This window comes from Acartia tonsa, chromosome 8 (genome assembly GCF_053477335.1).
Source record: "Acartia tonsa isolate MP-2025a chromosome 8, ASM5347733v1, whole genome shotgun sequence".
Taxonomy (NCBI): Eukaryota; Metazoa; Arthropoda; class Copepoda; order Calanoida; family Acartiidae; genus Acartia; species Acartia tonsa.
Genome location: NC_137267.1, coordinates 16,971,362 through 16,996,632, shown reverse-complemented (window position 1 = coordinate 16,996,632; position 25,271 = coordinate 16,971,362). Strand labels below are relative to the sequence as shown.

The 25,271-nt window shown below is 33.2% G+C and overlaps 1 protein-coding gene across 1 annotated transcript; it reads right to left on the bottom strand.

Annotated features, from left to right (window-relative positions):
• Positions 1-14,589: 14,589 nt before the first annotated feature.
• LOC145326132 (peptidyl-Asp metalloendopeptidase-like) lies at positions 14,590-16,614 on the bottom strand. The gene is made up of 3 exons (XM_080169252.1): positions 16,483-16,614; positions 16,237-16,295; positions 14,590-16,163 (listed from the first exon to the last, which is right to left on the bottom strand). Exons 2-3 carry the CDS (start codon positions 16,292-16,294, stop codon positions 14,701-14,703), a joined length of 1,521 nt encoding a protein of 506 aa, XP_080025378.1. The 5' UTR covers position 16,295; positions 16,483-16,614; the 3' UTR covers positions 14,590-14,700.
• Between the last annotated feature and the right edge of the window lie 8,657 nt (positions 16,615-25,271).

Here is a 25,271-nt window from a genome sequence, read left to right as displayed (position 1 = left end):
TTTTTTAAGAATTCACCTCAGATCTGGAACCGTTATAAAATATATATAATAATATATATTTATCGGATTGCTAAAAGGAAAATGTTTGTGAGACCTAGGACCTTTGTAAAAAAAAAACAGAAATAAATTCTATGATTTACATTTTTTTCTCTTAACATAATAAATAATATTTGATTTTAGTATGGCCCAAAACTGGTTTTCATCTAGCAGTGGAAATGTTTCCGATTGGGAGCCATATTTAAAAAAAAACCAGTTATTCCATTATAATTGTCTTGCATTTACCCAACCATTAACCCCTGATCATTTTCCCTCCTTCTTGCCAATCTAACTCTTTCACATTGTGTGTTTTGCAAGCTTTATGGTTCCATTCTGCCGGAGGGGGACTGAACTGAGCTGAGCTTGTATGCTTTTATGGTTTTATATGCTGACATCTTCATGTTTACAACATCAGCAAAGCATCATACAAACACAGTACAATACAATCAGAAATTAAAAAGATCTCCAATTTATAAAAACAAAAATCATCACTACATACTAAGAAATCTTTTGCAAAGTCTTAATTAAACACTAAAATTTGCATAATAGATTGGAGGGGGGGGGGGGGTTATGGTATATAATTGTCCTACTATTTCGACACTTATTATAGCTAGAGATTGAAAATAACAGTAATTTTTAAAACTTTGATTTCAGTTTCTCTTCTACCTAAAAACTCCCAACCTCCCCCTTCTTCCTATCAAATTGATTTTTTAGGGTTAACCAAAAAAATGCTTGACAAAATATTTCGACACTTATAAACCCTTATATTTCTGTAAGAAAATAAAACCAAAGCTTTTAATACAGCCCATCTTGTAATGATGTTATCATTTCCTTTCTCTTTCAAAAAAACTATACACAAATTTAAAAAAAAATAATATTTCTTACTTATACTAAAGCAATCAATATTTAAAAAAAATTTAAAGTGATCAAAGAATTTATTGAATCCATTTGTAATAATCTAAATATAATTTTTAACTATCTAAATTCCTGTACTTGGTATTTTGTACCTCTCCTTCCTCTCCCGGGTGTATTGCACCTGTCCTTAATGTACCCTTGTGTTGTCCCTGTCCTTCCTGTCCTTGTTGTACTGTACCTGTCCCTGGTGTAGTGTTCCTGTCCTTCCTGTTCCCGGTGTGTTGTACCTATCCTTCCTGTCCCTGGTGTGTTGTACCTTTCCTTCCTGTCCCTGGTGTAGTGTTCCTGTCCTTCCTGTCCCTGGTGTAGTGTGCTGGTCCTTCCTGTCCCTGGTGTGTTGTACATGTCCTTCCTGTCCCTGGTGTAGTAATCTTGTCCTTCCTGTCAATGGTGTTTTGTTCCTGTCCCTGGTGTGTTGTACCTGACCTTCCTGTCCCTGGTGTGTTGTACATGTCCTTCCTGTCCCTGGTGTGTTGTACCTGTCCTTCCTGTCCCTGGTGTGTTGTACCTGTTCTTTCTGTCCCTGGTGTGTTGTACCTGTCCTTCCTATCCCTGGTGTGTTGTACCTGTCCTTTCTGTCCCTGATGTGTTGTACCTATCCTTCCTGTCCCTGGTGTGTTGTACATGTCCTTCCTGTCCCTAATGTAGTGTTCCTGTCCTTCCTGTCCCTGGTGTTGTACCTGTCCTTCCTGTCCCTGGTGTGGTGTACCTGTCCTTCCTATCCCTGATGTGGTGTACCTGTCCTTCCTGTCCCTGGTGTAGTGTTCCTGTCCTTCCTGTCCCTGGTGTAGTGTTCCTGTCCTTCCTGTCACTGGTGTGTTGTTCCTGTCCTTCCTGTCCCTGGTGTGTTGTACCTGTCCTTCCTGTCCCTGGTGTGTTGTACCTTTCCTTCTTGTCCCTGGTGTGTTGTACCTTTCCTTCCTGTCCCTGGTGTGTTGTACATGTCCTTCCTGTCCCTGGTGTAGTGTTCCTGTCCTTCCTGTCCCTGGTGTAGTGTGCTGGTCCTTCCTGTCCCTGGTGTGTTGTACCTGTTCTTCCTGTCCCTGGTGTGTTGTACCTGTCCTTCTGTCCCTGGTGTGTTGTACCTGTTCTTTCTGTCCCTGGTGTGTTGTACCTGTCCTTCCTGTCCCTGGTGTGTTGTACCTGTCCTTTTTGTCCCTGATGTGTTGTACCTGTCCTTCCTGTCCCTGGTGTAGTGTTCCTGTCCTTCCTGTCCCTGGTGTTTTACCTGTCCTTCCTGTCCCTGGTGTGGTGTACCTGTCCTTCCTGTCCCTGGTGTGTTGTACCTGTCCTTCCTGTCCCTGGTGTAGTGTTCCTGTCCTTCCTGTCCCTGGTGTGTTGTGCTGGTCCTTCCTGTCCCTGGTGTGTTGTACCTCTCCTTCCTGTCCCTGGTGTAGTGTTCCTGTCCTTCCTGTCCCTGGTGTAGTGTTCCTGTCCTTCCTGTCCCTGGTGTGTTGTGCTGGTCCTTCCTGTCCCTGGTATGTTGTACCTCTCCTTCCTGTCCCTGGTGTAGTGTTCCTGGTTTTTTTTGTCCCTGGTGTGCTGTGCTTGTCCTTCCTGTCCCTGGTGTGTTGTTCCTGCCGTTCCTGTCCCTGGTGTAGTGTTCCTGTCCTTCCTGTCCCTGGTGTGTTGTACCGGTCCTTCCTGTCCCTGGTGTGTTGTACCTCTCCTTCCTGTCCCTGGTGTGTTGTACATGTCCTTCCTGTCCCTGGTGTAGTGTTCCTGTCCTTCCTGTCCCTGGTGTGTTGTGCTGGTCCTTCTTGTCCCTGGTATGTTGTACCTCTCCTTCCTGTCCCTGGTGTAGTGTTCCTGTCCTTCCTGTCCCTGGTGTGTTGTGCTTGTCCTTCCTGTCCCTGGTGTGTTGTACCTGCCCTTCCTGTCCCTGGTGTGTTGTACCTGTTCCTTCCTGTCCCTGGTGTGTTGTGCTGGTCCTTCCTGTCCCTGGTGAGTTGTACCTACCCTTCCTGTCCCTGGTGTGTTGTACCTGTCCTTCCTGTCCCTGGTGTAGTGTTCCTGTCCTTCCTGTCAATGGTGTGTTGTTCCTGTCCCTGGTGTGTTGTACCTGTCCTTCCTGTCCCTGGTGTGTTGTACATGTCCTTCCTGTCCCTGGTGTGTTGTACCTGTCCTTCCTGTCCCTGGTGTGATGTACCTGTCCTTCCTGTCCCTGGTGTGGTGTACCTGTCCTTCCTGTCCCTGGTGTAGTGTTCCTGTCCTTCCTGTCCCTGGTGTAGTGTTCCTGTCCTTCCTGTCACTGGTGTGTTGTTCCTGTCCTTCCTGTCCCTGGTGTGTTGTACCTGTCCTTCCTGTCCCTGGTGTGTTGTACATGTCCTTCCTGTCCCTGGTGTGTTGTACCTGTCCTTCCTGTCCCTGGTGTGTTGTACCTCTCCTTCCTGTCCCTGGTGTGTTGTACATGTCCTTCCTGTCCCTGGTGTGTTGTGCTGGTCCTTCCTGTCCCTGGTGTGTTGTATCTTTCCTTCCTGTCCCTGGTGTGTTGTACATGTCCTTCCTGTCCCTGGTGTGTTGTACCTGTCCTTCCTGTCCCTGTTGTAATGTTCCTGTCCTTCCTTCCCTGGTGTGTTGTACCTGTCCTTCCTGTCCCTGATGTAGTGTTCCTGTCCTTCCTGTCCCTGGTGTAGTGTTCCTGTCCTTCCAGTCCCTGGTGTGTTGTACCTGTCCTTCCTGTCCCTGGTGTGGTGTACCTGTCCTTCCTGTCCCTGGTGTACTGTACCTGTTTTTCCTCTCCTTGGTGTGGTGTACCTGTCCTTTCTGTTCCTGGTGTGCTGTGCCTGTCCTTCCTGTCCATGGTGTGTTGTACCTGTCCTTCCTGTCCCTGGTGTGGTGTACCTGTCCTTCCTGTCCCTGGTGTGGTGTACCAGGAACGGGGGAATTAGGGAATTTAGGGAATTTACACAATATACAGGTTTCTCTAATAAAATTGAAATATAAATGGACGGAATCCAATAAGAATAAATGTAAAATAGTTTTACTTTCATAGGTTGTAACAAAACTGCATAATTTTATCGTGATATTAGCAGGATATATTTTAAGCAAACGGGTAAATTATATAGAGTGAGACATTTCTTTTATAATGTTGCATTAAGGAAAATGTAAATTTTGTGGTGAATAAAGAAAACTGATAAGTAAACACAATTTTGGTATGAGGTCAGAAATACACAGCATCATCGTATACATATCATTATAATGAAGTAACATGCTGTTTTTCTGTCTGTATCGAAGGATCTCACTAACCACCGAACCGATATGGTTTTCCTTTACAGGGTAGCTTCTCTTAGGTCCCGGGAAGGTTTATAGCTATTTTCGAGGAGGGTACCACCTAGAGGCCTGTAAGGCGTAGCCGCTAGCATTCTATGTAACAAAAATAAAGTTTGCTAAAGTTGGCAAGATAGTCCCCATTTACCCCAGTTTAGATTTTTAAAAAAGACATACAAAATCTGAAATAATGTTTTAAAAAATGCACTAAAAACGTTTTTTTAAGAGCATTCTTGCACTATGAAAATAAATGACTTTTTTTTCAAATGTTCCCTGATCCCAATTTTGCTTTGTTTGTTTACTTGTCTACTAAAGACAAGAACAAACATACAGATTTTTACAACAAGCTTTTACATTGATGCAAGTTGTTCTTTATTAATCTTTATATAAAAGTAACACATGTCTGTAGTATCTGTCTGTATGTAATGAAGGATTTTGCTAATCACTGAACCAATATGGTTCTCCTTTACAATGTATCTTAATGTACCACCCTCCCAAAAGAAATCGCCCCCCAATTTAAAACTTTTTAAAAATTAAAACTAGGTTCGGGTGGGTTGAATTAAACCCCCCACCACCTCAAGTAAGTAGTGACATAAAAAAGGTCAGATTAAATTAAAAGTTATTTACGAAATAAAAATTTGACTTTCATTGTGTGCTTTAAAAACAGACCAACGGAACAAGTGAGCCAGCTGAATAAAGAGCCAACAATCTTTTAAAGCAGGTGAGTAAATTGGTTAGCACAGCACCAATCATAATCAAACTAATGTCAAATGGGCAAAGTGTTAAATACAAAAAAGTCATATTTCTGTATTAAATCACAAGTACCCGTGGTAAAATAAGCAACTAACAACAAATTGACCGGCCTTGACCTGTGTGCACTGTGTTAGGCCGTTCAGTCATTAGATTTTTACTATCTAACTAACTAACAGAAGCTTCATTTATCTTATGTCTTTGCCTTATAATTGAAGTTTTATGTTTGGAAGTTTTGTTATATTTAAGAAGTATAGTAAATATTTTATATATTTGAATTGATGAGACTGTAATATTTGTGTGCTCAGTTAGGGTAAACATATCTATGGAAAAAAGAAAAGAACCCGACTGTCAACTAAATTCGATAAATGAGGTTTCAATCTTATAATTTCTCATTTTGATATCCGCGGAAAGCTGTCTATAATACTATAGATAACTTTATAACAAACACGTAACTTTTGTAGTACTAACATTTGATATCTAATAAACTGTACATAATAGCTATCAGACGTAGTTCAGGACATTTATTTGTATTTTGAATTATCCTATTATATAAAGTAGTAAGCGCTTTTTGTCTGTCCCGAAGGATCTCACTAACTGCTGAACCGATATTGTTCTCCTTTACAGTGAAGCTTCTTATAGGTCCTGGGAAGGTTTTAAACTATTTTTGGGGAGGGTGTCCTCACCCCCCTCCCTACAAAAAATATTTTTTTTATCTTTTTGATATCTTTTTGAATTTAAAATGGAATGAGGTCGACTTTTCCCCCTCCTAACTTAAGTGCCCCTAGAGGCTTCTAGGGGTCGTAGCCGCTAGTAATTAATATAACTACATTATAATGTACATTAATTTATGCCGTTTAGTAACAAAATGATCGGTTATCCCCTTCCTTTATCATAATTGAAACTTTTATTTTTTCTAGCCCCTGCGGGAAGCCATTCACTAAATAAATATAGCATTGCAAATTGATTATTTTTAAAAAAATAACATGGAAGGAGGGATATAGATTCTCCATTTGCAACTGTAAAGATATTGCCTCTGTAACTGTTATCTATGCATGAATTCTGCCACCTTGGGATATCTATCTCTTCCATTATATCTCTCTATCTCTTTCTCTCTCTCTAAGTCAATCTATTTTCTCTCTCTCACTCGAGCATTCTCAAATTAGCTTTTATTTTCTATCTTTCTTCTTTTGCTTTATCTTCTCGGCTGCTATTTAAGCTTGGCTGCTGATATTTGGTAAATATACCCATGACCTAAAAGAATCCATCAAACAACTTACTCTGTCCGTGAGTCTAGAGTTGGGGGATAGTTCTAAGGTCCTACTTAACCCGATAATTACACAAGTTCAGGATACATGGCAGAATACTTCCATTTTGTTTTTTTGGGCGGAATCCTAGGGTTACAACTATTACAACAAATTAATAAACATATTTTTCAGATATTACACATTCTTAGCAATACAACAGTTAGAATCTGCTAATATCTCCAGATTTTGCATAAAGAATATAATTAATATACAAACCTTGCATTTCTGTAAACATCTATCCTTGTTTTTTTCTAACTCTCTTTCACTCTCTTCTCTCTCTCTCTCTCTTTCCATGATGTTGTGAGTTTTGTATTCTCTAGGGAGGTAATGAATATAAATAAATGTCACCAAATTCTCACTTCACATTAACATGGTAATAACAAATCCTGAAACAACATCGTAGAATTCATTCCAGTCATGAATACAGGGATTATAAATTGTAAGATTTAATATTTTTTAACTTTTACCTATTTTAGTTGCGAGGTCATCAACTTTATATAATTGTTTGAAGAAATGGAATTTGTTGCTTTGGAAAGGTAATTAAAAATTAACTTAATACCATCACAGGACCAGAAGGTATATTCCCTGAGAGACAGACAGACAGACGGTACAGGCGGACGGACGGACAGACAGACGGTCAGACAGACATAGTTCTTCTTTGTATTTTATTAGCGGTTTCGCCCCTAGAGGCATCTAGGGGCACTTGAGGATGGGGGAGTTGTATCCCAAAACACATTTTTTTCAATTTAGATTTTAAAAAATTTTGGTGGTACCCTCCCCCAAAATAGTTATAAACCTTCCCGTAATCTACGTAAGCTACCCTGTTAAGGAAAACCCGATCGGTTGAGCGGTTAGCGAGATCCTTCGTTACGAAAAAACAAACAAACAGACAGACATCGTTCTACTTTGTATTACAGATTTCAGTTACACAAATTAACCATCTTCAGTTTTCTGTTTTAGAAGTGAAACAAGTAATATTATCTTGGTTGTATAAGTAGTGTATTTTTTTAAAAAATAGGTTGAAAAACTTTAAAATAAAAAATAAAAAGGCATTCGTTCCTAATATCTTGTTTTTACACGGCACTGATTAAGACCGATATTTAAATCCAGTTTCATATGCTGTTTTTTATTGTTTTTAGGTAATGATTAATATTAAACATATGTAAAGCTAGTTGATGAATTTGCAAACCCTAACTAACTAGCTATTCATACACACTGGGTGTACATAAATTGTCGAAGTTTTATTTAATACTTAGATTTGCGGGAACTTTTGTTTAATGAAATCTTCCAATTTTTAACATTTACAAAACAGCCTACTTTATTGCATCAAAAGATCCGTGACAGATCTATATAGGAAATAAATGTCTATATATGAGCTCAAGTCTTCCAAGCGATAAATGTTTAAAACTCATAGTGCTCCAATAATCCGTAATAAACTCTCATTGACCAGAATGATAAGACCCATAATTTTACTGTATGAAGAATAAATTCATTTTTTTTATTTCATGTTGCTATTTGAATTATATTGAAGTATTTAATTTCTATCCATAAAACAGAAAATTTGAATTTATAATACAGTAAATAAAAGAAAACTTAGTTTTTAAATAATTTGATACTAGCGATACGTGCGTAATGTGGTCAGATATTGAACTAAAATTTGACAGTTAACTAAACATTTTAACCCTTTTAGGACGATAATTTGAAATAAAAAATATTAAGATCCTAAAATAGTTTAAAGAAAGAAATCGTCAGGGAGAAGATAATGGAAGAATAGGGTTAATAGTCAGTATTCAGATAACCAAAAGAAAGTAAATAAAACATTGAATAAACCTAGCGAATAGCGAGATAATTATATCGAGCCAAACTCTAGTCTATAATACAAAGTAGAATGATGTCTGTCCGTCCGTCTGTCTGTCCGTCTGTCTGTCCGTCTGTCCCTTAAGATCTCGATAACCACAAAAACCGATCGGATTCTATTTTTCAGGGAATATACCTACTGGTGCTGTGGTGGTTTTAGGCTATTTTCTTGGGGGGTGGGACACCCCCAACCCCAAAAAAAAACAAAAAATCCTCCCATCAATTTTTAAAAAATTATTTAAAATAGTGGTGGAGTGGGGGCTCTCCAGGTAATAAAAGATGTAATTATACCTCTTGGGGCAAAGCCCCTAGAGGCTAGGGGCGAAGCCGCTAGTTATACTAAACAGCTCGAAATGTTCGTCCGTCTGGCTGTCTGTCTCTCTGTCCATTTGTCTGTATCTCCGTCTTCGCAATAAATGGCATGGAGAAAGATGACGTTTTCTGCTACTATGCAAGATATAAAGTATTTTTTTAGTTTTTAAAGATGGAAGGTCATTTTTTGGGACTTGCCGATTTTGCTTATCTACTCTTTAGATAGCTTGGTTTGTGGTCTGAATATGCTATTATGAAATGTAAACAGAAATTAAATGAAATGTGCCTTTTCTCAGCTATTATCAAAGATACTTTAATTTTATCTCCTGGTTGTTAATAGATTTCAAATTTAACACCCTATTATTTTAGAATTTTTTTTCTCTGCTCGCTGGGCACTTTAAGGGATAGCACCTAGTTACCTCCAGGTTGGCAAAGAGTTTAAAAAAATGTTTTTTTTTAGGGGGAGTAGATAATTGAATCTTTACTAGTTCATTTGTGGTTGAAATTCATGTTTTTTGGTTTAAAAATAGTAACTCTGTATTTTTTCTAGATAGTCTGTAAGATTCATTAATTATATTCATAAATTCCATGTTGTTGATGTACTACACCCTCCTCCAATCAAGACAAAGTTTCAAACCTAATTTACATCAATAATTCTACCCTCAGATCAAAGGATATAAAGTAATAGAGGTATTATATGATTAGAGTCTTTTTAGAATAGTTTTGCAGTTTATCTGAAGACGTACCTTTTTTCCAGTACGGCTTCGAAATGATTAATATCCACTGGATTAGAACCGGTTCTCAGCTATACTGAAATATTATGCATAGCCTCGTATCATATCCAGTTTTCTACGAATATAAAATGAACAATCATAAGAATAAAACCAGCTTTTCCTTTAAATATCCGCGGAATGCTGTCTATAATACGATACGATAAATAACTATTCCCTAAAATACTTATGACTATAGTGAACTTTTTTTATGTAACGACTGCGGATTTAGCCAAATTTCAGTCAACATTTAACAAAAAGAGCCTTAATTATAAAATTATATTTTTACCAATGAGAAAAAATTGTCAGATTATAAAGACTGCGTTTAACTTTACATGTAATTGATTTTCAGAGATCGAATTAACTTTAGAAATACTGTAAAATAAGTACTATAGGTATATAAAATAAAAAGTAAAAAAGTAATTAAAAAATTGCGTACTTTTTATTATTTTATTCTATTCAAGTAATCTCTATTTATCAATGCATAATGTCATATTTTGCATTTTATTACATTCAGGCAAATTTCATGTTACAGATTTAAAATCCAAATCAAGGTCATCTGTATTGGATTTATTATTACTTGGATCTTACACCAGATCATCATGTACTCTAAAATAAAGTGAAAGTTATAGCTGGCTAAAATAACGATCCCCTTATCCATTCCCTTTACCATTTTATCCCCCCCTATTGGATGAACGTACTGACTTATATGTGTTGTCGTTATTGGAAACCTAAATTGACGGCAATTTTCCCCTGTCATAATATCCACGTATATGCTATATCCATTATAAATCTCAAGGTAATGTAAAATTCTTTAGAAGGTTAGAATATAAAACATAAAAATAAAATAATGAGGAAAGAATTTAGGTTAAGGGTGTTAACACATACCTATACCACCCTTCCCTAATTACACCAATAAAAAATTTAGAACATATCTTGCTATGTCTTTTATGCTTAAATTAACCTTCTGAAAAACCTCCCTTAAACTTTTACATTTAAAAAGTTTAAATTGATTATTTAACCAACCGCTCTCTGAGAAAAGTTAGAAATAAAAATGACGTGTCATAAATTTAAAATTTTAATCATAAAGTGATCAAATATTTCTATTTTTTATTCATGTAATTAATAGATTAAATGCACCTTTTCAACGTTTCATAAACAGATTTATAAGTACGTATAATTTAGAATTACTTCGCCCCTAGCAACAAGGATAGAGCTCAAAGAGGGAGGTAGGGAATGTATATCCTTCATATTTATTTTTTTTGGGTAGAATAATATTTTATTTTGGGAGCGTTTTTATTTCTTTCGACCTTATTTATTAGGGAGGTAACGAATCCCCCCCACACCCATCCTTCGGTACAGCAAAGTCCAGAATGTTGTATTATAGAAATCTATCCGCGGTTCTTAAATTAATTGTAGTTTTTGTTAGCCCCTAGTGGGCAAAGTTGTGGGCTAACTAATCTGATATTACTTTTATGGGTGTTATTTTAATATTCGTGGAAAATTTTCTACTATACATGATCACAGCTTGCTTAAGCCAGGCACAGGTTTACCTGAGCACGACAAATAAACTAACTAGCAGAGGTGTTCTAGGAAGGTATTGTGAGTTCAAAACCACTCTTGCTTAAATCGTAGCTGTACCTTCCCTACTATGATTTTTTTCAAAAAACTTTTTTCTTGGCTTCTGGGTTTCATTTTGCCTTCTTTTAAAAATAATTTCAGTATAAAAAGTGTTTTTGTGAACTATTACACAAACGTCAATAGTTATATATACATAAATATCCTTTAACAAAATATATTAAAGAATACAATCAAAAAGAAGCTTTAAACATGGTTCTAATAATACAGAAGTATTACTTTCTTAAATATCTTTTTAAAGTTTAACAACATATGCCACTCACATTTAATGGTCTTATGACCTTCATTCACATTACACAAACTGTTTTACTACCACCTTGGACTCTCAGGTATTTAGCTAACTTCTTCATGTGTTTATTGGAGATGTTACTCTGACATAAAAACTCACAGATTTGTATTTTTTTCAATCTTATCTCTGATCAATCTTTTATAATTGGCATGTGATCTTGTAGTCAAACAAATTTTAAATTGGATTTCTGCTCAGTTCTATCACCTGAACAGGTATTTCTTTGCATAATAAGATCTTTATAATTAAACATAGAAGATAATTTAGTTAAATTACCAGTATTTTTTGCAGTACTCAAGACACTACATTGTAAATTCCAGTTGGAAACACAGGGTTTTTAATATCATAGTATGCATTGATTAAAACTACTATGTAAAATATTTCAGTATCATCTACTCTCCTTATCAAATATCTTTTTGCCTCAAAGGGCACAGACCTTTGCCTGATGGTGTAAGGAATATTTAGGGTTACTTGTTTGAGAAATATTATAGCTTAGATCATTAATTTAATTTAATCTTATTCATCCCAAACTTCAAAGATATACTTTGCAGTAGAAAAATAAAAAATTTTGTAGGTGTTTCAGAATTGTGCAAGAAACATTCTTGAACAATCTGAAACAGATTCACCGGGCTTTAATCAATTATATTAAAGATAAGGAACAATTTAGCCCAAATGTTGATTAGATAATTTTGAAAGTATCTTTTAAAATTTTTTTGTAAGAAGTAACAGAATATGAATTTTAAATTTTTTTATTGATGGATTTCATTATATGATTGAAATATTTAGTTAGATTTGCTACATAACCTTTGTAAACTAGCTTGCTAAAGCAAACAATTTATTTAATAATACTCGTAGATTGAGAAAATGAAACCCAGCAGCCAAGAAAATGTATTTTGAAAAAATCATAGTAGAGAAGGTACAGCTACGATTTATGTAAGGTTGGTTTTGAACTTACTATACTATCCTAGAACACCCCCGCTATTTAGTTTCTTTGTCGTGCTTAGGTAAACCTGTACCTGGCCTATGCTAGCTGTGTGATGTTCAGTACCGCTGAGAATCGGTTCTAATTCACTAGATATTAATCGGTTTCGAAGTCATACTGAAAAAAATTCTGAAAATTTGGGTATAGTCATGGATAACTAAAAAAATCTCAAAATTTCAATACATTCACAAATAACAGAGCACATCTATAATACAAAGTAGCTTGATGTCTGTCCGTCTGTCTGTCCCTTAAGATCTCTGTAACCACTGAACCGATTGGATTCTACTCTTCAGGGTATATACCTATTGGTCCTGTGGTGGTTTTAAGCTATTTTCTTGGGGGGTGGGACACCCCCAACCCCCCCAAAAACAAAAAAATCCCCCCCATTTTTTTTTTGTAAGAAATATCCTTGGTCCTTTGTAGAAGATTTCCTTTGTGAAGGATTTCCTTTGTGGAATATCTTTTTTTATAAATTTCACCTTGCACTTTTTTTACCATCTCTTGGGACATAGCCCCTAGAGGCTAGGGGCGAAGCCGCTAGTATATATATATATAATCATTCTTGTATATATGTTTAACAGTCCAAGATGGTAAAATAGGATGCAATCACCGCTCCCCCTATTCACTTTACTCTAACTTATCTACTTACTATATGTCTTTTTGTTCTCGACACTATAATTACAACGACATTGTGACTATTTACCCCTATACCAATGAACAGTATATAATTTACTTGGTCCATCAGCCTATTGATAATGTTAGTCATTTAATTTATATTAAAGAAAAAAATAATTTACTCTTCTGCTATTAATGACTAATTTTTTCGAGTATAACTTTTCTTTGATTTATGATTATCTACTCTAAATCTTACTTGGTCCATCAGTCTTTTGGCAATGCTCATTTGATTTAAATTGGAAAAATTAGATTAACTCAGCTGCTATTCTGGATGGCTGATTTTTTTATTGATGAGCATCTACTCTATATTTCACCTGGTCTTTCATTCTGTCTGTTATGATCCTGAAACATCAAATTTGCAAAGAGAAATTTTTTTTCTCTTCTAACGTATAAGGATTTGCTGTTCAAAACGCGTATAATACATAAATCATATTGTCCATTGGTCTATCAGTAATTCTCTCAAATAGGTCTATCTGATTATCTGTTATGCACCAAATTTCCTTTTGTTTGCTTTGCTTTTTAACATTCAAGAACTTTTCCCCTTTGTCCTTTTTAGTAGCGAAGCTACTCTATAATTCACTTTGTCTGTCCGTCAGTCAGTCAGTCAGTCAGTCAGTCAGTCAGTCAGTAACGCTATGGGGGAAACGTGATTTTCTCGGCTCATATTAGAGATAGACAGCTGAAATTTTTGGTGAAGATTACTATGACATATGCGCATCTAATCTATACATTGTTTGTCCGTCTGTCTATTAATTAGGGTGCTAGATAGATTCCTACATTTTTACGTTTTTGTAATTTTCTCAATTCCTGTTCAAGATGAATGGCTGGAATTTTCAGGGATTAAATAAATTCAAATTCTACATATTTCCGTCAAGTTTTATTAAGATACCTTTTTTGGTTGGGGTGGTAGATCGATTCCTAGATTTTTAGGTTTTCATGATTTTTTCGACCCTATACAAGATAGACAGCTGAAATTTACAGAGATTGAATAAGTTTACACCCTACATATTTCCATCAAGTTTTATTAGGATGCCCTTATTGGTTGGGGTGCTAGATCGATTCCTAGTTTTTCAAGTTTTTGTGCTTTTCTTAACTCCTGTTCAAGGTGGAATTTTTAGTGATTAAAATAGTCATTATTCTACATATTGTGATCTATTATTGGTTGAGGTGCTAAAACGAATTTGGATTTTAACGTTTTTCTTATTAGCTTAATGCTTCAAAAGACAATCATACATTATTCCCAGATGTCTATTCATAATTTTTGAGCTTCGCTACTTATGGATGTTGTCATCCTTGTTTACTTAAAAACTAAAAACGGCTGTATATTTTTTTTATTTTGGATGCTAAAAGAACATTTTTTATCATTAAATATTTCATATTGTGTTAATTTTTTTTTAAATTTTCAAACATAAATTTCGACAGCGGTTTATGGAAATCACTGGCAGTCCTTGTTAGTGGAAAATGGAGTCGGATCTTTTAATATGTCATGTAAAAATATAAACATTTAAGGTTTGCTGGAGAACCTGAAACTGACTTGGACACCAATATTGCATATTTTTTCTACTACTACTACTATGTATATAAAAATATTTTTGCCATCTCACTGAATGACTCTGCTAAGTGAGCCAACATTGATAGGCATAATCAAAAAACTTTAATTCCCTGTTATGTTTAACAAAATTATTCAATAAGCCAGTAAGTAATAGCCATCTTACGTATTTTACACACAAAAATTAAGATTTGTCACGACTATTATGATTAACAATATTAATTTCTATATAAAAAACTGTATTGATTAAAAAGATTTATTTGTCAGTAATTTCAAAATATTATCAAAAGATCAAATATAAAAATCTATCTTAATATCTAAACACACCAAAAGTTCAATTCAAATTCCATTAATTAGATTGCATAAGGTTTACCAGTGCAAGCACCTTTGACCTTTTTAGTTACAATCTTCAAAAGATCACAATTCTTCTTCTTGAAGTTGAATACCTCACAGCCTTGTTCATACATCTTCTGGCATTCTTTTTGACAATCCTTTACATTTGCAACACGTTTAATGCTCTTGAAGCGTTTCAGTGATGTTGTCATCATGTTGCATTTGATTTCACCATTGGAAGGTGCAATTGGTGGTTGGGTAGTTGGAGGTATGGTTGTTAGAGGAATGGTCGTTGGAGGTGCAGTTGTTGGAGGTAGGGTTGTTGGAGGTACAGTTGTTGGAGGAATGGTTGATGGAGGTATTACTTTGCAGCTTCCAGTGGTTTCATCACCAATTTGAGAAAGTTTAAATCTTTTAAGTGTTAAAAGAGCAGCATTGTTTGATATGCCAGTGACTCCTGTAGAGGTGTTTGTTAATGGATGGTTTACTGCTGGATTTGACCAGTAATTTACTCGAGTTACATGACCAGGATAATTGTAAGCCATGATTGTTCTTAAACCTTCAGAATAGTTTCCTGCTTGGATAAGATGATCATGACCATAAGGATGACCATAAGTATTGGTTGATGCTTCTGGATTATGAGTAGCCCCAATATTGTGTCCAATCTCATGAGCAAAACTGTAATAACCAGTAGCACATGACTTTAATGTTACAGATAATGTCAATCCAAAATCTAAAGTATTGCCAAAAGCAATTCCACAGTAATCAAGTTGCATTACTAATAAAGCTGCAGTGTCAGCTCCATCCCTTGTGACAGCATAGTTATCATTATTCAAAGCTTTCAGTTGGTTTAAAAGTTCATTGGCATCTCCAGACTCATTAATGGCTAACTTCTCAGGACAATGTGATTTTATTCTTAAAGGAATTTCACTATTTATATATCCTTGATTTGTTTCATCAATGACTTGTGCTATGAAATTATCCAGATCAGCAGTATCAGCCTCCAATTCAGCAGTATAGTAAATTTTGACTGAATATTCAACAATAGTTGTATTATCATCCAATACTATTTCTTCATTTGTATCTACTTCATAAGTAATGTCATCATGCAATAGTGAAGGCAATTCATTCATTTTGGCTGTGTCCAATTCTTTCCAGACATATCCATTCATGCCACAATATTCAAGCAAATAAGAACTCCCATTCCAAGCAGCAAAATGTCCATAGATACTGTCAGGATTGGCTGGGTTCAAACTGAAAACTGCCTCTCCAGCACTTCCAGAATAGTAATAAGAATCAGGGTTTCCATCAACATTGTTCTGAAACTGCAGAATAACTCCACCTGGCAAATTTATTTCGTCATCTCCAATTGTATCCAATTCAACATTAGCTTGTAAACAGGACAGTATGAAATTACCAGAACAACATTTAGAACCTGCTCTTTTTTCTCCTTTCAGAGTTACCAGGTTTCCTGCTTCAATTCCTATAAAAATACTTTTTAATAATCTTTCAAACACAGCATAAAGAAAAAATATTAATTTTATCAAACATTATACCTGGAAATAAACAGTAAACGGCAAGGAACAAAGAAAAACAAAACTTAGTTTTATCCATTCTGAAATAAAGGAATAGGTTTAGTACCCATGTAATTTTACTAATTTTAATAATTTCATTGCAAATATAAAACTTCAAAATAGTTAATTAACCTCAAACCTTAAAATACAACATTGTTTATGTGTATATTGATATTACTGTTTTACATATATATACATGATTTAAGAATTATAGATAATGAATGTTACCTCTCAGTTTTGTTACTGAAACAGAACTAATTTAGAAATTTAAATTGTTTGTTTCATAGCCAATAACAAGTGTCTCCAACTAAATTCAATGTTTCTTTTTTATAAAGCACTATTCAGAAGGATGGGGACAACAATAAATTGCAATTCTAATGAGCTGGGGGATATATATCAACCCCTCCCCCCACCCCTCACTATATCAGAAACTATAAGTGATATAGAGAAACTAAATATAAAGATGTTCATGATTAAGAATTAGTAAATATGAAATATATTTCACTGCCATTGCTACATTACAATACAAAAAATGACAAACACCAGAAATCTGCCTTAAATTTCCTCTAATATACTTTTAGAATTGTCACATACAAACGCCAGGTCCATATAGTTAGGACAAAAAAGATATGTAGATCTATATAAAACATCCGACAGTTTTCATAAAGAATCTTAAAAATATGGATTTAAAGTCTGTTTAAAGTCAGCAAAACCTTTAAGGTGCTTTTAGTGCCAGGCATACTTATCCACAGTCACTGTGAGATCTAAAAGTTCCTGATAAGTTTATTACAAATGTTACTTTTGTTTTAGGTATTTTTTTAGGCAGCTTTAATGTTCTTTTGTTTACATAGCTATGATTTCAATTGATAAGATAGATGAATTAACTTTACCAACATCCAAAGCTCTAAAATCTTAAATAAATCAACTAATAGAAAGTTCAATGGAGTTATACATCAGATTAACATTGTACAGGAAAATCTTTAAATTAAGAATTAGGTGTCTAATATATGTAACCACTGAGAAAATCACAATAACAACATAGTGTTAGAGTGTGACAGACAAACAAAGTGGGTTATAAGGTAGCTAATAACTATATAGTATGCATATAAAACCACAAATTTATTTCAAATTTGATCACCCATTTGAAATGGTCCTATCAAGAAAAAATCTGAATCTAAACGTAACTAATTCTAAATAATTTTACACTAATAATTGTTTTAATAGGATGCTTGATTTACAAATCACATAGAAAACAAGAAAGATAGATGTATATTTTTTTTGTTGGAATTTGTGATAAATAATGCAAAAATATGTTCCATTCATGCATAATTATTGCATAATCTTATATTCTACAATTGGAGCAAAATATGAACATTGTAATTTTTCTTGATAATAGCTAAATCAGAAGCTTAAAACTACCCATGACAAAGATTAAACAAAAAGAATAGAAATAGACAAACGGTTGTTAATTTTAATATGAATTAATTTAAAAGTCAACCTCTTTTATTATATTTGATATAGAAAAGTCTTTTTATGTGTTATATTCCTTTTTTTGAAATAAATAAAAATCTCCATCTCAAGTTGGATAATATTAGCATGGTGCAGTTGCAATATTTAGGATTTTTCTGATTTAAAAAATTTAAACAGCATGTGAAAAATAGCTTTTATTTTTTCAATTTAAATCTGGATTTGACGAGATATTTCTGGATGTTTAATAATTTTGATTATAATACTCACAAATTTTATGGATATTGTTAGGGATAATTGTTAAATTTTCTTTAACAATTTTTTTGATAACTTTGAAACCTAAAATTTTAGTTTAAAGGACGCCTGCAAGAAATACCCCGCTTTAACTGCTGAAAGACTGCCACAAGTAGACCCAATACCCCAAATTTAAAGCCTTCAGCTTCAATAACAAAAAAGTTCTAGGCATTTCAAAATAGCATTTTATTTACAATGAAATTTTTTCAAAGATTTACAATGCTCATAAAAGAAAAAGCAATATTAAATTATGTCGCCTAGACACAAAATTATAACCTTATCTTTGTCAGAAACTTAGATTGCCGGTAACTGATTACATTTTTACAATAAAAAAATCACATTTCATAGTCAAAATCTATGAAAAAAAATCGATTTAAATTGCATTTTTAAACAAAAATCATAGCGGAAACAAAGGGGGAAACTAATACAATCTCAGCTGTGATTGGTTGTTAAGCTGATTCAGCCTTCTGATTGGCTACAGTACACTCGGTACAACACAAGTTAAACCTTATTTTTTAAAAATGATTTTGACTATAAAAATGGGTATTTTTATTGTAAAAATATAATTAGTTACTGGAAACCTAAATTTATGACAAAAATAAGCTTATAATTTTGTTTCTAGGCTACGTAGTTTAATTTCAAAGTTTCAACATGAGCATTGCAATTCTTTCAAAATTTTCATTGTACATAAAATGTCATTTTAAAATGCCTAGAACTTTTTTGTTATAGAAGCTGAAGGCTTCAAATTTGGGGTATTTGGTCTACTTGTGGCAGTCTTTCAGCAGTTAAAGCGTGGTATTTCTTGCAAGCTTCCTTTAATGGTTTGAAATACTTTCATTTTTTTATTGAAAAAAAATTAAGTTACACAAATTTTCACTTTCTTAGTTACATTTCTAAACAGATCACAAATTGTTTTCTTAAAATTAAACAACTCACATCCCTTATCAAACATATTTTGACACTATCTTTGACGAGCTAGCTCATCTGCAACACCCCTAATACTTTGGAAGAGTTTAAGTGATTAAGTAATCCGGTCACACTGAATTTCTCCAGCAGCAGGGGTGCTTGAAGTTGGAGGTTGTACTGTTGAAGGAGGCTTAATTACTTTGCAGCTTCCAGTTGTCTCATCATCAATTCCAGAGAGTTGAAATCTCAGAAGAGTGAGAAGAGCAGCATTATTGGATTTGTCTGCAATTCCTGTAGGGGTGTTTGTTAATGGATGGTTTACCGCTGGATTTGACCAGTATTTGACTCGAAATGCATGACCATCATAATTGTAAGCCATGATTGTTTTTAAACAAGTGGAATAGTCCCCTGCTTTAATAAGATGACCAAGACCAAAAGGATACAAGGAATTATTTGATACTTCTGGATTATGCATAGCCCCAAAGTTGTGTCTTGTCTCATGGACAAAACTGTAATAACCTATGGCACATGCCTTTGCTGTTATAGAAGATGTCATTCCAGAATCTTAATGCATACCACAGTTGTCAAGTTTCAATACTAGTAGAGCTGCAGTATCAGCACCATCCCTAGTCATAGAATAGCTATTATTATTCAATGCTCTTAGCTGAGAAAGAAGACCAAAAGAGTCTCCAGACTCAGCAATGGCTAATTTCTCAGGACAATGTGCTTAGAGGGATTTTACTTTGAATATACCCTATATTGGTCTCTTCAATGACTTGAGCTATAAAGTTATCCAAATCAGCAGTATCTGCTTCAAGTTCAACAGTATAGTAAATTTTGACAGAAAATTCAACAATGGTTGTATTATCATCACTTTCAATAACTGGCTTAACATCACCAAGAGGAATCATATCATTATGTATTAATGAAGGAGATTCACTTATACTGATTGTATCCAAATGTTTCCAAATGTAAATATCCTTTCCACAGTACTCTAGAAAGTAAGAATCTCCTTTAGTAGTGGCAAAATGTCCATAGATACTTAAAGGATTATCTAGACTGATGCTAAATACTGCTTCTCCACCATTTCCAGAATAAAGATATGAATTAGGATTTCCATGTATGTTCTTCTGAAACTGTAAAGTAGCTCCATCTGGCATAGTGATCTCATCAGCTCCAATGCTATCCAAATTAACATCAGCTTGTGAGCAGGACATGATAAAGTTACCAGAACAACACTTCGATCCAGCTGATCTTGTTTCTTTCAGGGTTATCAGATTTCCAGCATCAAAGCCTAACAATTAATTTAAATCTTATCATTTTTTATTTTAAAATATTGTATACTAAAAAGTAGTAATATTTTTTATCTAAAGCTAAAATCTAAAAGTGCAGCCAATTAATTTAGTTAATTATGTCTAATATTGGTATTGATCGAAAGAGCTGTTAATTTAGTAGGTTGGTGTTATTTCTTTCAAAAGGAACAAATTCAAATTATGTAGCCCTACATGTTTGAATCAAAATAAAATTTATACCTAAAATGAATAAAATCATTTACCTTTGATAAAAAAAACACCATATAAAAAGACAGCACTGAACAAATCATATGTTCCCATTCTAAATTTTTGAAAAAAATTAATATTACCAAAGTTGTACTTTAAATAATTGTTTACAAAATACTTAGTATAATTAAAAGGCATATTTGTATTTTAGATAAATGATAACAACAAATCAGAAGTTATAGCCAACAAGCAAAATAATTCATATTTTTTGGAGGGGGGGGGGGGGGGCCGGGGGGGGGTGTGCTTACAAAGCGTTTTTTCCAAAACCATGAAAAATCAGCTGAAAGTACCAAATATTTTAAGGAATTAATTCAGATCTTTGTTACAACTGCTAACAATTATGATATACAATCTTGTACATGTAAACTTAGATCAAAGACTATTCTTCCATTATTTTCTAACTTTTACGTTTTTTATTCTTATTTTTAAAAAAATTTAAAACTAGAAATACTTTTTAAAAATGAATACTTTTTGGTTAGAATTTAGAACAAAAACTAAAACTTCTTATCAAAACCTTCAAATTTAAAACGTGTATTAATATAATTAAAAATGAAGTAAATTGCTGATAATTAGATTAAAAACTTTATAAAATATGAAAAAATCGCCTTTCTAAATATTTTATTCTATGATGAAAAAATATAGGAATAAAGTTAAACAAACTGGATAAACGAACTGACCAATAAACGAGTTCCAAGTTAGCAAGCAATTTGACTACAATTTTTTCCTTGTCATAATAGCCAAGTATATTCTACATCCATTAGTACGTATGACCTATAATTAAAATACTTTTGAATGATGTCATACTATAATTGATTTTTAAGATTTGTGTCAGCAGATTTTTAATTAGCTACAGAACCCCCAACTGGAAGATTTGATTAATTTATAAAATTTTGGAATTTGCTTTATTAAATTAAGTGATTATAAATTAAACTTTGAAAAATATATCCTTGTTTAATTATATTTGCAAATTTAATGCTTCAATTATAATCTTTTGACATAAAACAGTTGTTTAGATTTATCAAATACAAATTTGAACAATAATTTAAGGAAAAATACTTTTTATTTAATTCTAGCGTACCTTTGATTAAAGATATATATTTGTTTTGTAAATTCAAAAATGTCTTAAAAAATGATTTATAAACATAACACACATAATACATAACTAGAACATGGCTTCAATCACAATTTTATATCAATAGTGAATTCAAGACTGTCTCTAATTTAATATCTAGGTTACCAATTGACACATTTATCAACAACTAATAAATCGAAGAATATACCGGATGGGCTAACGGAAGGACGAAATAAAGTTTATATACAATATATGTAAATAAAAGTTTTACTTTTATAAATATAGTTATATAACTCGTACTTTGCCCGCGTACTTTTTAGTAATTTGCAGATTTTAAATAAGAGCAGAAAAGAGGATTTTATTTAATAATATGATTTTTTAAATTTCAATGTAAATAAAGGAAGAAAAAGAAAACCAATAACAAAAAATTCATATTTTATCATTGTCAAGATTTAATTATATTGTTAATGTTATAAAAGTGAAGCTTTAATAAGATACAACATTTAAATATTGTAGCAGTTCTAATGTTGATTTCTATGAAGATATGCAAAATTTTTAAAGCTATGTAACTCTATAATTAAGTCTAAAATTGTAATTTTATCAATATTAAGCATTCAATGGTATAAATTTATTCTATAAATTTGGATTATTTGCTTTACTTCTGATGATTTTTCTCAAACAAGATCCTTGAGTTTTGAAAATGTTACATATATAATCTTTGGAAATTCCAAAATTTGTTTTTGAGTAAAGTTTTCTCACAAGGTGATCGACTACGCAAGATGAAACAAATTAGGTGTGGGGTTTCATAGACAGTTGAAAAAACAGTATATATTACAGCCAATGATCTAAAGCAAAGCTGTATTAAGCCATTCTTTTTTTATCAATATGAAGCAACCTTATACAATTTTGGACAAGCCAAATCGCAGTTACCTCTAAATAAACGATTGAGAGTTGAAAATTTAAAGCCGTAGTCCCCAACAATTTGCAATCACCTGCATGGTTATTGAGTTCAGCGACAAGGGACCAAGATTCTGATAAACAATTACGTGACAATTTACCCACAACCCACTTCTTCCCCTCCCCACTTCTTATCAACTTCCCTTTAGTTACAATACAAAATAATCTTTACGATAATATCATTCTACTAAAATATCCTAATTTTCAGCAATCTCAAATAAAATTAATTTGCCGAATCAAAGCCCATGATTAAGTTAAAAATTTCAATAATTATATTTGAACTCTCAAATAATGTTTTTCTTGATCATAGTAACTCAAATAGTATTAATTTGCAGAATCAAAGCCCATGATTAAGTTAAAAATTTCAATAATTATATTTAAACTCTCAAATAATGTTTTTCTTGATCAGAGTCATGACAAGCCTATTTATTAGAGTGAACAATTCAAACATTTTTGCTGTATTTAAAAGCCTCAAAATTAGGTTTAATGTTTTTGTTTTGGCACTGTGATGAACTGATGCCCATGAAGTTTGGATACCTTCTTTTTAGTGGGTGCAATAAATGGTTGTGTTCATATCGAACAGTGTAAATTAACAATTATAAAATAGCAAAACTTCCAAAATTAAAGAGTCTATCTCTATGATACAGAAATCATATTTTGTTTCATAGGATTGAAATTAGAATTTGTTTCATTTTCGTTGAATACTAAGTAGACACATTTGTTTACAGAAATTGACCATGGAAACGGAAATAGAAATACTTTTTATTTGACCTGGCCGTTGGACAACAAAGCCTCATAATAAAATTTTATATTTTGTTTTTACATATAAAGACAAGTGTCTACTAACCCATTTATCATATAATATAAAAAAATGTAGATTATACTTTTTGATGAAATCTTCATATAACTGTAAACTAATTGTTTAAAGAAAGCAATTAGTGATTTTATTTAAAAACCTTATTGCAAATTTGATAAGATAATAATAAATTTTGTAATATCTTATGAATAACTACGAGAATGTATATGTAACCAAGCCAAGAGCAAAGTCATATCAAGGTTTAAGAAAATAATGGATCTAGAAATTCTTATTCAACTTTTGATTTAAATTGATTATTGTAACCTTAAAGTTACCTTATGGATCTTAGTAGCGCAGATACTCTATAAGTAGGATATACATGTACAGATCATCTCATCTGTGATCTAAAAATTCACAAATGCTTATGCACGTCTAATCCTTTTTTTCAAAGTGGGTAAAATTTTCCCAGGGGGGTGGGTGGGTGTAAAAAAATGTTTTTATTAAGCATGAAATTTAGATCATGGAAAGAAAACGAAGTAGCGGGTTTCGTCGTATTTTCACAGTCGCTTTTCTCCTATTTCTAGCCCCTGCGGGACCAATTTCTTGAACCCTTCGGGACAATAATTACTATTTACCTAACATAACCTAAAATAACCTATCAAAAGCTACTGAGAAAATACGACGAAACCCGCTACTTCGTTTTCTTTCCATGATCCAAATTTTTTTTTGAGATTGTTGGGTTCAAATCTAATATATTTCCAATGATTTGGGGAGGAGTTAACCACCCCCTTTCCCCTGGGATGTCCTTGTTAAAGACTTCTTTTAAAAATCGCAAATTAAGTATATTAGCTTTTATATACAGTTTGACTTTAAGTTTGCTTACTAAGTTATGAAGTAAATCCATATTACAATTAAAGTTTGAAATTATGTCTTTAGCAAATACCACGTACTCTTTGATCAAAGCATTATCACAATTTAATGAATACCAGTATTTTAATTCTAGAAATTTAGACAAAATTTAATTCTATTTAGTATTTTGAGTATTTTCCATAACAATTTTTAATATAACTAGGGGCTCTGTATTTGGAGGCGTAGACTAAAAATAGCCTAAAACCATCAAATAGGATAGGATGTTTATATCTTTTAGTTTTAAATCACTATAAAATCAACTCATTTATCAAGCATAAACTAGTCTTCTAATGAATTAACTATGAGGTTTGAAATAGATTTGACGATTCCATTTAGACAAATCACAGTACAACCATTCTTTTAAACTATTAGTATTCGCCATACTGATATAAAATGATAATTTGTTTGAAGAAGAGTTGAATATGGTTTGAGCTAATTATAAGTTAAACGTCCTTGACATGGAACAATTTATGCAGATTTACTGCACCAAACCTAGGCAACATTAGAGTTAGCATAGAATGATTAATATATTTTTTTTGTGGGTTGAGGGGGGGAAAGAGCATATCGGGCTATTCTCCAAATAGCCTAAAACATTCCTAAGACCAATATGAAATTTCCTAAAAATCGTGCAACCAATAACTTTGTGGACAGTCCTACAAAAATACAGACAAACAATGATACATCCTTATATTTTAGATATATTGACAAAATAAAAATATATCTATCATCATTTGGGATGTACATCGATTTATTGGCCATTGTCTTATCCCTTCAGATCCCTGTGAAAGCTAAGACCAGATTGTTAATGCGTGATTTTCATCAATCTGTCCTAAATTTGTCTAGTATCTTTCTTAACCAATGCAGGCAGAGATAAAAGAACATTTAATGGACCTTAATTGCCATTTTGTTTTATATTATATCTTTGTACTAAAAAAGTAGTCACATTTAATTTCCCTAAATTGCTGACTGGTAAGCTGTTAACCGCAACAGACGCGACACATTAAATCTCAAACCAAAACTGAGATTAGGTCACTTGAAACTTTTTATTTATAATTCG

Bases quoted from the DNA above. Each gene is read 5' to 3' on its own strand.
- LOC145326132 (XM_080169252.1), bottom strand. From the start codon at position 16,294: ATGGATAAAACTAAGTTTTGTTTTTCTTTGTTCCTTGCCGTTTACTGT. The intron at 16,164-16,236 runs GTATAATGTTTG...GTATTTTTATAG, and splicing joins CGTTTACTGTTTATTTCCAG to GAATTGAAGCAGGAAACCTG.